This window comes from Hermetia illucens, chromosome 5, assembly GCF_905115235.1.
Source record: "Hermetia illucens chromosome 5, iHerIll2.2.curated.20191125, whole genome shotgun sequence".
Lineage (NCBI taxonomy): Eukaryota > Metazoa > Arthropoda > Insecta > Diptera > Stratiomyidae > Hermetia > Hermetia illucens.
This window is the reverse complement of record NC_051853.1, coordinates 106214426-106230012: the sequence shown is the minus strand read 5'-3', so window position 1 is coordinate 106230012 and position 15587 is coordinate 106214426. Positions and strand designations below refer to the sequence as shown.

General features: G+C 37.3%; 1 protein-coding gene across 4 annotated transcripts in view; it reads left to right on the top strand.

Annotated features, from left to right (window-relative positions):
* The window catches only part of LOC119656758 (disks large 1 tumor suppressor protein), a 139324-nt gene that overhangs the window by 98920 nt on the left and 24817 nt on the right, over positions 1 to 15587 (top strand). For 3 of the 4 annotated variants that reach the window (XM_038063325.1, XM_038063328.1, XM_038063327.1), the window contains exons 9-12: positions 9514 to 9727; positions 12242 to 12646; positions 12797 to 12899; positions 13040 to 13078. In XM_038063325.1, coding sequence (XP_037919253.1) covers positions 9514 to 9727; positions 12242 to 12646; positions 12797 to 12899; positions 13040 to 13078 — 761 coding nt within the window. The remainder of the gene's footprint in view (positions 1 to 9513; positions 9728 to 12241; positions 12647 to 12796; positions 12900 to 13039; positions 13079 to 15587) is intronic. The other variant, XM_038063329.1, reaches the window with a different exon arrangement.

Genomic DNA, 15587 nt, shown 5'->3' with positions numbered 1-15587 from the left:
TTTAGACGAAAATGTATTAGTGTATTCTTCTGAAATGTTCAGCAGGTAGAAAACGGCCTGAGGTCCGCCCTTAAAACCAGTATAATAATAAGTATCGGCTATAAATACGTCTCAAATGTCATTAAATATTACATAATTATGAACATAATTATGAATGTCCGGATAGCTGAGTGGTTAGAGCATAAGGCTGTCGTACGGAAGGTCGCGGTTCAAATCTCGCTGGCGGCAGTGGGATTTGTATCGTGATTTGACGTCGGATACCAGTCGACTCAGCTGTGAATGAGTACCTGAGTCAAATCGGGGTTAATAATCTCGGGCGAGCGTAATGCTGACCACATTGCCTCCTACAGTGCTCTGTAGTGTACCGTTACGGTCTTGAATGAAGTGCTCTAACACACTTCAAGGCCCTGATCCAATATGGATTGTTGTGCCAACGATTATTATTATTATATATAATTATGAACTAAATGTTTGTATAAGAGTTGTAAAAAGCGTCCCTGTTCCTATGCTATGCAATCCAATAGTATGGTTCCGGGGAGTGGTAAGGATTTCGATTACAGAAGTCTGAAAGTTTCGCGTAAAGGAGCTTTGGAATTCGTAGAGAAGGCCTAGATTTTTTATACTAGGTGCATCATGATTTTTTTTTTAATTTTCGATCGAATAGATTGTGAGAACGAGATCTGTTGCATTTTGTTGTGTACATTTTGATCCCTAATTTCAAGTCAATCTTTTAAAGTAGTAATTAAGCCCTTTCCTTGGGTACTGCACATGACGTATTCTCAGAAAAAATGTGTGTGGAGAGTTTCCTTTAAATCCAATACACGCTTAATTTTAAGGATTCCACAGACTTCATATTCTCACTGAATTCCGTGACAATATGTTTACCCGTTTTCAAGTAAATTTGGTGTGACAAAGACATTGACTCGATTTAATAAAGTTTTGTTTTACACAAAATCTTAGAAATGAATACACTGATTGTCTGTAATTCTGTGTAGCGGGATATATATTTTATTTTGTTAGGAGATGCAAGACATTATGGTTTATACTTTCACCTCTTTGCATGCATTGATCTATTTTCAAATACGTATTTGAAATGAATCAAGTTGAGACGATTTGGTTTCCTTTGTGTAGGAGACAAATTTCAGAGACATCGTCTGTAGAAGCATATGCAAATTTCTGCTCGGCAAACACGATGTTTAGATAGCACTTTCCTTCGAAACAGTAAATATTCAAGGGAAATTCACTTCAAGTTTTTCTATCTCTATCGAAATCGTTTCCTACACGTATAGCAATTGGTTTTACGTACGCTTTCTTGAGCAAGTATTTCTTCTTTCTTCAGTTAATTCTCCTTTTACATTATTTTCTAGTCCAAATTTACATAATTAACATTGGTTAATTCATATAAATCGGTTCATTGCCTGTCTGTCACATGTATGTTATACCGGCTGACATAAAATACGGTGGGAAGATTGGAACTGTGAACACCCACGCATTAAGTCGAAAAAATCGTTTTCCATTGACTTTAGGAAGGAATACATATGCATAAGTGGATTGGAATGTTTTCAACCAGAGACATGCTTGGGGTATTAAATGAAACGTCTCGATTAGTAGTCCGAAGCCATTAGTTCTAGGTAAATTGGGGAAAGCTACAATATAAAATGATTATGGTTACTATTAACCCGTTGGTGGGGTACACACCTACGCACCATCGTCGACGGTTCGTTGAAGTGTGCTTCAATTCCTGCAGGATTTCCCGAGACTTCCACCCCCCTCCGCTACTGTTTGGGCCAAGTGTCTTTGGGGCCAACTCGTCGGTCATCTTAGGAGACTGGGTTCCACAGTATGGCGTAACCAGCAATGAAATTGTCACACCTCCTGAATGTCCAACCAACCTATCCCAGTACCCATTGCCACTTATGCCTTCCATCACATCGTCCACGGCTGACAGGCCTGTACGCTAACCAAGGTCTTTGAAAGAGTATCAGGCCAGCGTACTCCGATGATACGTCGCACAAAGGTTTGGAGTCTCTGCTTGCTTCTCTCCCCAAAGTCATTTGACAATGGTCCATGAGAGGTGAGACAGCAAACAGATGTCTTTACCGTAGTTAAAGTATTTGAGGGAAGATGTCATCGTGCATTGAGTGTCACCGATAACAAAAAGAAAGACCTTCTTTTCTAACCTATCACAAAACAAATCGGAATACCGGAAGCTGGGCGCTTGGGGTATAAAGATTTTGTGTTTATGTTATGTGAGAAATTCCATTCGTACATAGCCAAGAATACAAAACATTACGTCATATTTTGCCAAACTCCAAGATACACGTATGTACATATATATCAATGACATAAACACTGTGTCGATCTAACGCATCTTCACACATTTCCACTTTACTCCGTGCACAAAAGCATGTACGTAAATTGAAAACAGCTGGTAACCAGATACACAAACGTCGATCATATTGACTACTATCCGGAAGCTTTATTACACATACACATGGCTCGGTCAAGTAGTTGACACTGATATGCAAATAACTAAGCCAAAAAAGGAAAACTAGAACGCCCCATGGACCCTGCCGTGCATATAATTTCATTTTATATGACAATGATGTCATACACGCCTTAGGGTGCAATAAATTGACCTGAAATGCGAAATTTGGCCCTCTAAAACTTTGTTAATAATGGTTGGATTTCCTTCAAACTGCACAATTATTTCCGCATACGATGAAGCCAAATTTAGTGCTCCTTGGATGAACTTAAGGGGGGTTTCCGGTAAATTTCTAAATATTATTAACGACTATTATTTACTTGTTTTGTTTTACACAAAACCTTGAAAATGACAAAAGCTATCGATAGGAAATTTGGAATGCTCATTTACGACATTTTGAAGCTAACAATTTCACTTCTAAAAAAATAGAAAATGGCGGCTGTCACAACTCAGCGCTTTAGCAGTTTCTAATGGAAAAAAGTAGAAAATTTATAATCTGGGCGGAATTATATGTAATATAGAAAATATAAGAATATAGAAAATTTATAATCTGGGCGGAATTATATGTAATATAATTCCGCCCAGATTATAAATTTTCTACTTATTTAAACAAACAAATTTAGTTCACACTATCTATTGGCTAAAAGATATAGACTACAATATAATATGAGTCATGATATGCCCAACTTTAATGAAAACCGTACTATTACTAGCAGATAGAGCAGGCGGCGCGAGATCTTGCGCTGCACATTAATGATGGCAAGACGAACTACATGGTGGCAATGTCAAAAATCAATAGGGTCAAAGCTCTTACTGTACAAAACAATGATCTTGCCAGTCCTCATGTATTCCTCTTAGACTTGGGTTCTTAGCAATAAAAATTGCGAACTCTTGGCCGCGTTCGAGAGAAGAATCTTCCGACGAATTTTTGGCCCCCTACATGAGGATGGACGATTCATCAATGTACCAGATAATCAAAGATTAAGGAAGTCATCCCGTGTGTTGGCCATTTTTTTTGCTGTTTTTAGAATTTTTTTGTGAAGAACTGGAGAAAGATACAAATATGAACTCTTCACCGTTGATTTATTGATATCTTGAGCGTGTATAGTAATTTTTCCAGCCCGATCACATAATTCGTTATTGAAATACAGAGCAATTTATACACCCATCTAAAAAAAAGGTGTTTTTCTGCTGCCACGCTAGAAAGCGCTGCGTTCATCTTAAAGAAAAAAAGCAAACGGCATTTTAACGTACAGACTTAACTACAGTCCGCAAACTAGGATTATTAAAAAATATTAAAAACTAAATTTTTAGCTCCTTGTTCTATTTTTTTTGTGAATTTTGGTGTTTTTTTACGGCTTCTTCAATGAATAAAAAAAGCACTGAATGAATCACAATTATTCTAGTTTGCGAACCGTAGAAATATGTTCTGAATAAGTCGTGAAAATTTCAAAGAATTTCGTTGGATAGATTTAGGGCTATGGTGGCAGCCGATTTTCAACATGCAGTTTCGAGAAAAACGCAGTTAAAAAGTAGAATGCGATTTTTAGCCATAAAACCTTAACTGACCATTAACCTGATATACCTAGTCCATAAACTTTAGGTTTCTTCAAGGAACACATGTACAGCCTTGGCTTCAATTCTTGTCCTTTTAGCGAAGTCATTCGGACCGATAAATACGAGCTTTATTATCGATCGACTTAAATCTGGCATGTGACTTATCACGTGTTTAACACTATAATTTCCGAACGACTCCGAATATCAAAAATCACTTTGCCTATATATTCTACACTATATCTAGATGGGTGTCCGGATGGCTCAAGTGGTTAGAGCGCTGGGCTGTCGTAGCGGAAGGTCGCGGTTCAAATCTCGCTGGGGGCAGAGGAATTTGTTATCGTGATTGGATGTCGGACACCAGTCGACTCAGCTGTGAATGAGTACCTGAGTCAAATCAGGGTAATAATCTCGGGCGAGCGCAATGCTGACCACATTGCCTCCCACAGTGTACTGTGGTGTACCGTTACGGTCTTGAATGAAGTGCTCTAACACACTTCAAGGCCTTGATCCAATATGGATTGTTGCGCCAACGATTATTATTATTATTATATCTAGATACAATTGATGCCAAAAAAAAAATTCGATTTCGCGGATCCGACACACGGGATGACCCCCTTGAAGTGACATTTCCGACAGTTTGTGCGATTGTCAGCTAAGCAATTGTTATTGTTTATATTCAATTTTAATGATTGATTTCATATTTTTCTTAATAACTTGTCATTCATTAAATCTGATCACCAGAAAATTAACAAGTTGACAAGATATTTTATGTATTCGTTGGACATTTTTTCGAAACCGAAAGTCCATATATATTTATGATAGGAACAAATCGTGGTTTTCATAGGATAATTACTTTTATAGCTCTAAAAGGAAGGGGTCTTCACTTTCATCATTACAACTATTTTGATAATCACTTAAGTTCCCTATTTTAAATTATTTTATTTTTTTTTTTTTGTACTTTTAGTTTTTTAATTTGAGATTCTGTTAAATTTTTCTGGTTTTTTTTTTGTATACTTAACAATTTAGATTTTTAAGTTATAGTAACATGAATTCGATTAAAAATCTTTGATTTGAGGACTCCTTCCCCTCCTCCTCTCTAACCCGCGAAACCACGGTAACTAAAGAGACATCCTCCAATATTATGATCTGAGAGTGCCAAGGCAGGGTAGAATCAGAAAGGTCACACCTCACGAAGATTGAAGGCATCAGAAGCATTGATTGAGGATGTGATACGCCGTAGATCTTTCCTCTCGATCGGTGCATTCGAGTTCGCAGTTTATTTTTATTTTGTAGTTATTTATTTTTGTTTTATTTGCCATTTGAGCTCGTGTTTCCCTCGAAAAGGTTCACACGAAATCCCGATGTTTTGTTTTGGTTATATTTTGGTCCAATGTTGAAAGAACCACCAGGCAGGTTTAGATAGGATACCAATCGTTGGCAGTTGATGATGATGTTGAATATAATTTTCATCATAGTCAGATTTTACAAAAAGACTATTGGATAGCTGGGTTTAATACATGTAAATAGCTTGCTTTATCCGATATAAATATCTGTAAGAAATAAATCATGACTTTGCATAGTAATATTGCTAATGTCAGATATGGTTAAAGATAGCAGCTCCATAATACGTTTATAGCGTTTATATAACCTTGAAATTGTGGCTTAATTTAATGCTTGAAATTTTCCCTCGGATCGGTGTCAGGATGTATTAGGTGAATTTATTCCCAGGACACTATCTACATGCTGGGTCATATATTATCTACTGGCTCTCCTGGACTAGAGATGCGGATCTGCTATCCTATTGAGCTTCCCATTTGATAAAAAAGAACTGGTTGGGTGGAAGTTGAATGAAAAGTAAGCAGGGGTGAGGGACATTTGAAACTCGACAAGGTTATTTTTCAATTACTTATAGCACTTTTATGTAAATGTTTAGTTTAGTATATTGGGAGGAGCCGCAGTTCCGAGCACTCAGGCCTTTATTAGGCCCATTGTACTATCCCCGTAAATCATCTATCCAATGGATTCCCGCCTACGGCATTCGCAGGCTTAAGCGAATGTGAGAAAATTCTCCAGAGGCAGAGAGTGTACAGATTCTTTATTGGAGAAAACCTTATCAAGGTGTCTTCGGCCGTTAAAAGCCCTATTAGGGTTTTCATGTCCCACTTCAGGGACAATAAAAATGCTGCTCTAGAGGCCCCAGGTTCTTTCACAAGGATTTTCGCCTACCGGCAAGAGTTCAAATTTTTCCACTCAGTTGCGTGAATCGTTGTAATTTCACCCTTCAGAGTAGAGTTGCCAATGGATGGCCGGATGCCAAAAGTTGGTTCTGGCCCCATCATTGCGGATCCAGACCCTTGGCGAGTCAGTCTGTAAGCCTCCTCATTACCAGCGATATTTGAGTGCCCTGGCATTAGGAATGTTTCGTCCATTTGGCCAAGTTTCAGCAGCACCTGATGACAACTACAGACCAACTGGCCTCATATCGATCGCGGATATCCTCATTTCGGATGTGATTAAAACGTGTCAGTATTCTAACGCAACATATTCATCTCCAAAATCGCACGGCGCCGTCCGTTGTCTTTTATAGTCGTCCAACACTCAGGACCATGGAAAACGACATTACATCGATCACAAAAAACACCGGTTGTAGAACGCCACTTCATCCAGGCTGCACTAATGCGTGAAGCAATTTCATAACGCAGTTCTCCATTTGCTGATAGCATTGACCAGAGATATTTAAATCGCTCAGTTCTAGGCAGGTCACTGTCATAGACAGTGATTGTGCCTGTTTCGTGGGGATCGGTCGTAAAAAAATCAATTTTATTTAGATTCAATCTGAGATCCTGTTGCATGAGGCGATCATTCCATTTGTGGACAAGTTGATCGAGATCATTTTTTTCCTGCCAATGAAATGGCATATATCTCCGCCAGGAATATGGTCGACATTTTTCCGATTCTTCAGATTTCTTTAATTTTTCTGAAATCTGAAAAGATGGCCATTTATCGATCATTCTTCTCCTTTGGTGATTATGACAGTGTATGTTTGTTTAGGAATTTTCAGATGGACTCATGACCGCCTTTCCATGCTCCAATGGTATCGAGTCTATGCGTCGTTGGCTGCTTTCCGTTTCACCTCCAAATGGATGGGGGATAGCTTTAGGATAACTTCGAGTGCCGCAGTTGGCTTAGTACTCATTGCTCTAGTAATACTTATGCAACCGAGCCGCGTTAGCAACTTCCTGCTGTTAGCAAAGTTCAATCTCAGGCACCAAACGATGCATCAAAGTGGGTTTTATCATGGATGAATACATCCAATGAATCTATTGCGGTGAAAGTCTCCAGGTCTTATCTATTGCAGTCCTACAGCATCAAACCAATTTGCAGTATTTCGATATTGCCGGATTTTATCCACAACCTGACGGTCATGGTATCGCTCATAGATTTCGTCGTTATGTAGGCTACGGAATCGTCCATCCTCATGTAGGGGGCCAAAAATTCTTCAGAGGATTCTTCTCTCGAACGCGGCCAAGGGTTCGCAATTCTTCTTGCTAAGAACCCAAGCCTCCGAGGAATACATGAGGACTAGTCTTGTACAGTAAGAGCTTTGACCCTATGGTGAGATGTTTCGAGCGGAACAGTTTTTGTGAGTTGAAACAGGCTCTGCTGACTAACAACAACCGTGCGTGGATTTCCTCATCATAGCTGTGTAGGAGAAATTATCAACGGTCTCAAAGTTCTATTCTCCTATCTTTATTCTTCCCGTTTGATCAGTGCAGTTTGATGTTGTTGGTTGGTTGGTTTTTGGTGCTGACGTTGCCACCATATATTTTGTCTTGCCTTCATTTATATGCAGCCCAAGATCTCGCGCCGCCTGCTCGATCTGGGCGAAGGCAGTTTGTATGTCTCGGGTGGTTCTTCCCATGATGTCGATATCGTCAGCATAGGTCAGTAGTTGGGTGGACTTAAAGAGGATCGAACCTCTTTCATTTACCTCAGCATCACGGATCACTTTCTCAAAGGCCAGGTTAAAGAGGACGCATGATAGGACATTCCCTTGTCGTAGACCGTTGTTGATGTCGAATGGTCTTGAGAGTGATCCTGCGTTTATTTGCTGAATTTTTCGAAAGAACAGTACTGGGTCGCATAAGAAAGAAACATGTTCTCGAAAGTCCCACTATTGTGCTTCGTTAGAATCCAAGGAATGATAATTTATGCTTTGTTTGGAATTTCAAACAGAATCACCACGGTGGTTCAATCAAAATTGACAACTTATAAATAGTTTACTCGCTTCATTCTGGAAAATTCGATGTTAAAATGCACGGTGAACTGGTCGATAAATCATGGAAAAATCGAAGAACTTAGAAAAAAAAATTGCAAAATCTGCCTTTGAATGAGACAGTAAAATTCATTTATATAGGTTAAGCATAAGAATGCTTAACGTTTGCATATTACATGAATTGATCGTTCATGATATGATATCAACGCACGGATACACCTTCAATTCTAATTTTTACTGTTGAAAAATTTTACGATTGAAGCGAGTGAATCAAAATATATGGACTAAATTTACTATAGTGCATTACCGTGACCAAAGTACGTTTCATAATTTAGCAAAATTGGGGCTAGCTTAGTGAGAAAGTGTTGATATATCCAATGTGCCATTAATTTCGGTCTCGTAAAATATAGTTTTCCCTTTTAAACTTCTTAATAATTCCGAATGAAATGATATATGGTTCTATATGGTATGCATAAATAACTTTTCATGTTAGACATGAAGTATAAAACCCACAGTTACTTTAGGCTACTTCATATACGGATTACATTCAATGACACACGGTCATTTCTGATTTGGAGTGCTTAATTCTCGTAGCCTACCTTTTCCTAAAGCTTCGTTTATAATTACATATACCACTAATGATTGAAATCATAAGAAGCATTGGCCAGTACTAAACAATATCGCTGTAAAATCATACATTTGTTGCCATTGTGAATCACTTGATAACTATTTGTATACAAATTCAAATTTGGCATGTAGGTAACTAACTACATATGCACATTAGAAGCGATTCGTTCGCACAATATTCAATTATTTCTTCCATCTTCATACGAACAATTCAATGAGAGATACTATTCATAATTCTGCTCACGTAGTTCAACACCTAGCTCTGTACGGTTAACTGTGTGATATTTCAATATGTGCAGTAGGAGAAAATAATTTAATACGTCTGAGCATTATATGATATTTGACGTTCGTCCCCTGAAAAGTTCTTCATTACAATCTCTTCACGAATATTTGAAAGTTTTATGAATAAACGAATTACAGAATGAGTTGTTTATCGTTGAATCTTTTGTCCCACAAGGGTGAGGTTTTATGCAAACATAAAGGACAGACGCCTTCACTTAAATTGTAATTACCAATAAGTTTGTGTTATAACTTAGTTAAAATGATGTTGTTCTTAACAAAATTTCAGAGAGCCGCGAACCATAACGATACAAAAAGGGCAACAAGGTCTTGGATTCAATATTGTTGGAGGCGAAGATGGTCATGGAATCTATGTATCATTTATATTAGCTGGAGGACCGGCGGATGTTGGTGGTGAATTGAAACGTGGAGATCAGTTACTAACAGTAAACAATATCAGTTTGAAAAATGCTACACATGAGGAAGCAGCACAAGCATTAAAAGTAAGTTATTTTGATTTAATATTCTAATTTTGACTAAATATTCTAACAAATTAAAAGAGAAATATCTTCAAACTTGCAATTCTTGAGCAAAATCATATAAGAAAATAAGATAAGGAGATTCGAAAAATATGGCGATTATACATATTGCCATATGAGTTAATAACTTAATTTATAATTCAATAATTTATGCAGTGTTTACACCAAAGTAATCGAGGAAAAACCTTAATATTGCGTCTTTGTCAATTTTAATAAGAAAGCTGCCTGGTGGACCATTGAACTATGTCCATTTTAGTGGAATAAATCTCAATTCTGCATGTGAGCTTCTTCGAAATTACTTCAGTTTTTACATCCACCTCACTTCCCGACTCTTCTGCCGATAGTTTCGGTATTCTTACTTTTGTCTCCTGCCATTGTCGAATTTCTTATCGATAATTTAGATATTAATGGAGGTTGTAATCCGGAGTTATTTTTTTTAAATGTGAACAAAATGTCCCCTTCCGCTAATTTTCAACAAGTTTCTTTCTGAAAGTGTATTTCCAGACACGTATCATCCCCTTAGACAAAAAAGACGCTGCAACTTTACCTGAAACTACCGGCTCATATCACTCCTTTGCTCTGTGTCTTGCTTCGGACATCTAATTGCGGAGGAACAACCTGGGTTTCAAAGGATTTATTGAATTTTACCAACTTTAAATCCCTCAATGGAAGGAAAGACGCGCATACAATTTGTACTGATTTCGCCAAAGCTTTCGACTCCTTTGATCATATCCTGCTTCTCAAGAAATTCGGTTCATATGGCTTTCTGCCATCTGTACTCTCCTGGTTAGGGTCTTACTTATGCGGTAGTGTGAGTAGGGTCTCCAGTTCCGTCTCAACTTCTTTTTCTCTCACCTGGAGTCGCACAGGCTTCCATCCTTGGGCCATTTCTTTTCTCCTTGTTTATTAATGATTTTCCCTCCTTTTTTTACTTGTCCTTGTCCTTTGTATGCAGATAATTTAAACCTTTTTTCTATTGTTGACTCGCCTGCAGAACCTGCAAACAAATCTTGACACTCTGTCCAGTTGGTATATGCAAAATAATTTGGCACTTAATGTTAATAAATGTTTCGCGTTAGTTTTTTCCCTGAAACTTCCAGCCCTTACACCTATTTATTAACTGGATGGCCAGCCACTCTCAGTTATTTCCTTTTATTAGGATCTTAGCGTAACAAATAACTCCGATTTAATGGTCACTTCGTTGACATTCTCAGCCGAGCCTACAGAATGTCTGGTTTCGTTCTTCACTCCTCTTAATCCATCAGTTTAAGGATGTTCCTTCAATTCTTCTGTATTACTCCTTCGTCCGCAATATCCTAGAGTATGCTTCAGTAGTATGAACCATACTATCTTACCATTATTGTGACAGTCAAACTAGTCAGTCCAGAGGAAATTTATTCGCGCTCTGCTCTTTAAGAAGAACCTTCGCTAGTCATTTTAACTTGATCGTCTTGCATTTCTTAACATATCAACATAACAATAGTCGCCTCTTCAACAGCACAGATCTCTAGCTGCTGCATGTGTCCCTTATAAATTATGTCATGGTCTAATGGACTGCTGTTTAACCTCTGAAATTCAGTACCGAGACCCTTCACATAGCATATGCTACTATTACATACTCCCCTGTGTCAAGAATGTTTCGTAAATACAACCTTTTGCAGCTTGGTTCTTGGTCCTCATCATTTGATTTATTTATGAAGGAAGTAGCATTATAATTTTTAATTTTTCTTTTTTGTCGTATTCTTTTTCATTTGTACAATATCTTCATGGATTTTTTCTGTTGAGTATACATTTTGAATAAAAGAAAATCTGGCTCCAGGTCTAGTCGTATTTTTCGTTATTTGTTAACTGTGAAAACATTGGACCTGAAGTATAGCACGAAATTATCCGATTAGGACTCGTCAGAAGTACTTTTGATGTTAATAATTGTGTTTCTTCCACTCTCAACAACAATAGAAAACAACAAGAAAAGTTTCTTATAAATAAATAAATAGTCTTGAATGGAGGCATTCACTAGACGCAATGTAACCTACTTTTCACCGTTCATCAAAGTTTACATTTTTAACCAACCAATTACTCTTAAAAATATTTTTTTTTAATCGATTGGTTGATTGTGAACAAACCTCAAATAACATGGACGGCAACAGTGGAAAACGCATAAGTTTTCTGTTATATGTGTTTAGAAGAATAGGGCCTCACATTAGTAGACGTTGTTGTTGAAGACTGTCATACCTACCTGCCTAGTGTATGATAAATATAGTATCATTATACATTTTCTGTGAAACCAATGATAGTCCAGTAAAATGTACCGGAATTTATTAACATTTAATCATCATAATCTGGTTGATGATGCCAATATGAATATAGATTTCCCGTTATGGATGCATTACTTCATTAAAAGAATTTCTCTAGCAAGAAATTCAAAGACATGACAAAAATTGATTGAATGCTTTAAAATTGTTTACGTTTTAATTGCAGAATGCTGGTGGCGTTGTGACATTAGCTGCCCAATATCGTCCTGAAGACTATAACCGATTCGAAGCTCGGATTCACGAACTTAAACAACAAGCCGCTTTAACGGCAGGCGCAGGAACTCTTTTACGAACTTCGCAGAAACGGTCTTTATATGTACGTGCACTTTTTGATTACGATCCAAATCGTGATGATGGTCTTCCTTCGCGGGGGTTACCGTTCAAACATGGCGACGTATTACACGTAACAAACGCATCTGATGACGAGTGGTGGCAAGCCAGGCGAGTCTTAGGCGATGGCGAGGAAGAAGGAATGGGTATTGTCCCGTCAAAAAGACGATGGGAGCGGAAAATGCGAGCACGCGATCGTAGTGTTAAGTTCCAGGGTCATGCAACCAATAATATGGATAAAGTAAATATTGTTATTATTAACGAAATTATTCGAAAGTCATCTTTGGAAATATTATGTTACAACTACGAAATAATCTGCACTTTCCTATGTATTTCCTATTTCAACTAGAAATTGATTTTAATTCTTTTAATTCTATTTTAAAAATTATAGCAATCTACGCTAGATAGGAAAAAGAAGAACTTCACTTTTTCGCGAAAGTTTCCGTTCATGAAATCTAAAGACGAGAAAAATGAAGACGGCAGCGATCAAGAACGTAAGTGGTTGAATAATAGCCTTATGCTTAATAGTCGCTTCCACATGCATTTATTTTAATAGTTACCATTGGTTTTAATTTAAAATGATTTTATTTTCCTTTTATGTGTTTGTATCGATTAATTCATTTTGTATGATTAGACAATGGAGTCGTTGAATCTCTTGAAACTGAACAACAACGTAAGTTATTTTTTATTTTATTATTATATTTTATAAGTTGAAACTAAATATTTTGGTCTACAACGCATTTGTGATTCGCTTAAAAGTTGGAAGGTATTGATTCGCCGCACACTTTCAATCTCGTTTCTAATATTTGATTTCAATTTTGGCTGTTTTCGACACTTTCACTTAAAATCAATCCAATGCTAATATGTATAAGGTGAATAAGAGCTTAATTAAGAGTGTAATATATTATAAATTTTTTATCTAAATGCTTCTTGCAATTCACTTTCTATCTTTGTTTAAAGCACTGAGTGTGGTGAGACGGAATTGGTAGTAGGCAAGAAAAGAAAGTTATTTTGCCTGCAGACAAGATCTTTTGAGAAAATGTTCGCAATGTGCATATTTTCTTAATTCTCCCACTAAATTTTTCATGAAATGTTGGTTATTGGAAACAAAGTCGTTGACAAAGCAATGGGAATTTTGACAATAAGAATGTTATGTATGACATGGTATAATATTTACTCTCATATTGTTTTTTATTCCAATTTTACTTATAATAATAATCGTTGGTGCAACAATCCATGTTGGATCAGGGCCTTGAAGTATGTTAGAGCACTTCATTCAAGACTGTAACGGTACACTAGGGGGCAATGTGGTCAGCATTGCTTACAAGTTATCTCCGATTAAAATTGCAGTGACCTTTAATTTTTGAAAATTTTATTTGAGAAAAAACAATATTGGTATTTAGATAAAATCACTTGCGATGGCAATAGGTGGAATGCAAATTGCTATTCCCTATATAAAAAAATATTGAGAAAATGCTTCCGAAATTCCAAGGAAAAGTTGTTGGATGCTACAATAATGATATTTCAATAATTTCTGCTTGCCTGATGTGAATCTGCGTTCGGTTCGAATTACCAACCCAGTGATGTACTTGCTGTTAAGTTTGCTTATGATATTTACTATTAGTCTCCAGGTTTTTTTTAGACCTTCGACAATTAAGAGCAATAGATTCCGAAGCGTCCACATCTGCAATCCGAAAATTTGAAATATCTGCATTTCGTCTAATTTATATTTGGAAACCAGTAGAAAATATTCACACTGAGCCCAAAACAATTTTTTTTTTGTGTAAAATAAAACCTTACTAAAATGAACTTAATGTGTCTATGAACCAGTTTAGCCATTACACTCAGTTTTGTCCCAAACAGCTAAATTTATTGCCACGAAATTTGATGAAAATGGTGAATGGCATGATTTTTTATTCCAAATGCGAAAGCAGGGTATATATTTTTCTTTTCTCACAAAATAATCATCCTTGAAAGATGGTCCAAGTCCGTTTGAGAAAGAACAAAAGAGGACAGGATAAGGATACAGATGAAGCTAATCTCAATTGCTGCGGATAGTTATGACTAATTTTTGAGCTAGAAACTCTAAGATCGTGACTTCTCTTCGAGGTAGAGATTGGAATTCACTATTTGTTATAAAAGGTCACTGAAAGGGATGGAAATTTATGGGTTTATATCGTGCAAAAATCAACTGAGTTTCTCACTAAAAGTTATTCACGCCTTAGATAAGGACGGCGATATGTCACGGGATGTCGAGTACATGCTATCATTAATTTTTGGCCAGTGGTCTTCCCTAACTACGGTCGTCCCGACTTTTGAATCAAAGCAGTGTTTTAATAATAATTATAAACGTAGGTGCAACAATTCGTATTGGATCGGGGCCTTGAAGTGTGTTAGAATACTTCATTCAAGATCGTAACGGTACACTACAGTGCACTGGAGGAGGCAATGTGGTCAGCATTGCGTTCGTCCGAGATTATTACTCTGATTGGACTCAGGTACTTATTCACAGCTGCGTCTACTGGTATCCGACATCCAGTCATGATAACAAATCCCGCAGCCACCAAAGAGATTTAAACTGCGACTTTCCGCTACGACAGTCCAATGCTCTAACCACTTGAGTCATCCAGACCATCATTGCCCATTTCCTGCTGGTTCTGCTGGCGTCTATACACCGCAAATCTCCCATCTTTCTTCAGTAAAAGATCCAATGGTAGCAATACCTCTAAAGCAAAGATGGACGTGCTCTTAATGGCACCAGGAATGCAGATGCAGGAAACTCTTTCAGGCAAAAACAGTTTGTTAACAGCTTGCCTCTGCTTCAAATGTGTCCATCGTTTCTCATAGGTAAGCACACGTTTGATTACGGTTTGGTATATCCAATATACCATGTGAGGTTATTTGTCGCACTCTTAGAAAGCTTGATCGACAAGAGCAGGCGGAGTGCGAAGTTTTAATTTCCAATTGATTAGCTTAAACAAGAACTGCACAATAGGGGCATTCTGGAAAAACGAATAACAATTATCAGAACGACATGCAGTGGTGCAAAAATTGACGTGCTTCATCTAGGTAGAATTACGGAGTAATTTAAAACTCTGTTACCGATTCATTCTATTCCTTTTCGTCATTGATGACGTCTTTCATATTGCGTTCCTCGGAGGACGCGATGTGTTTCAATAGGC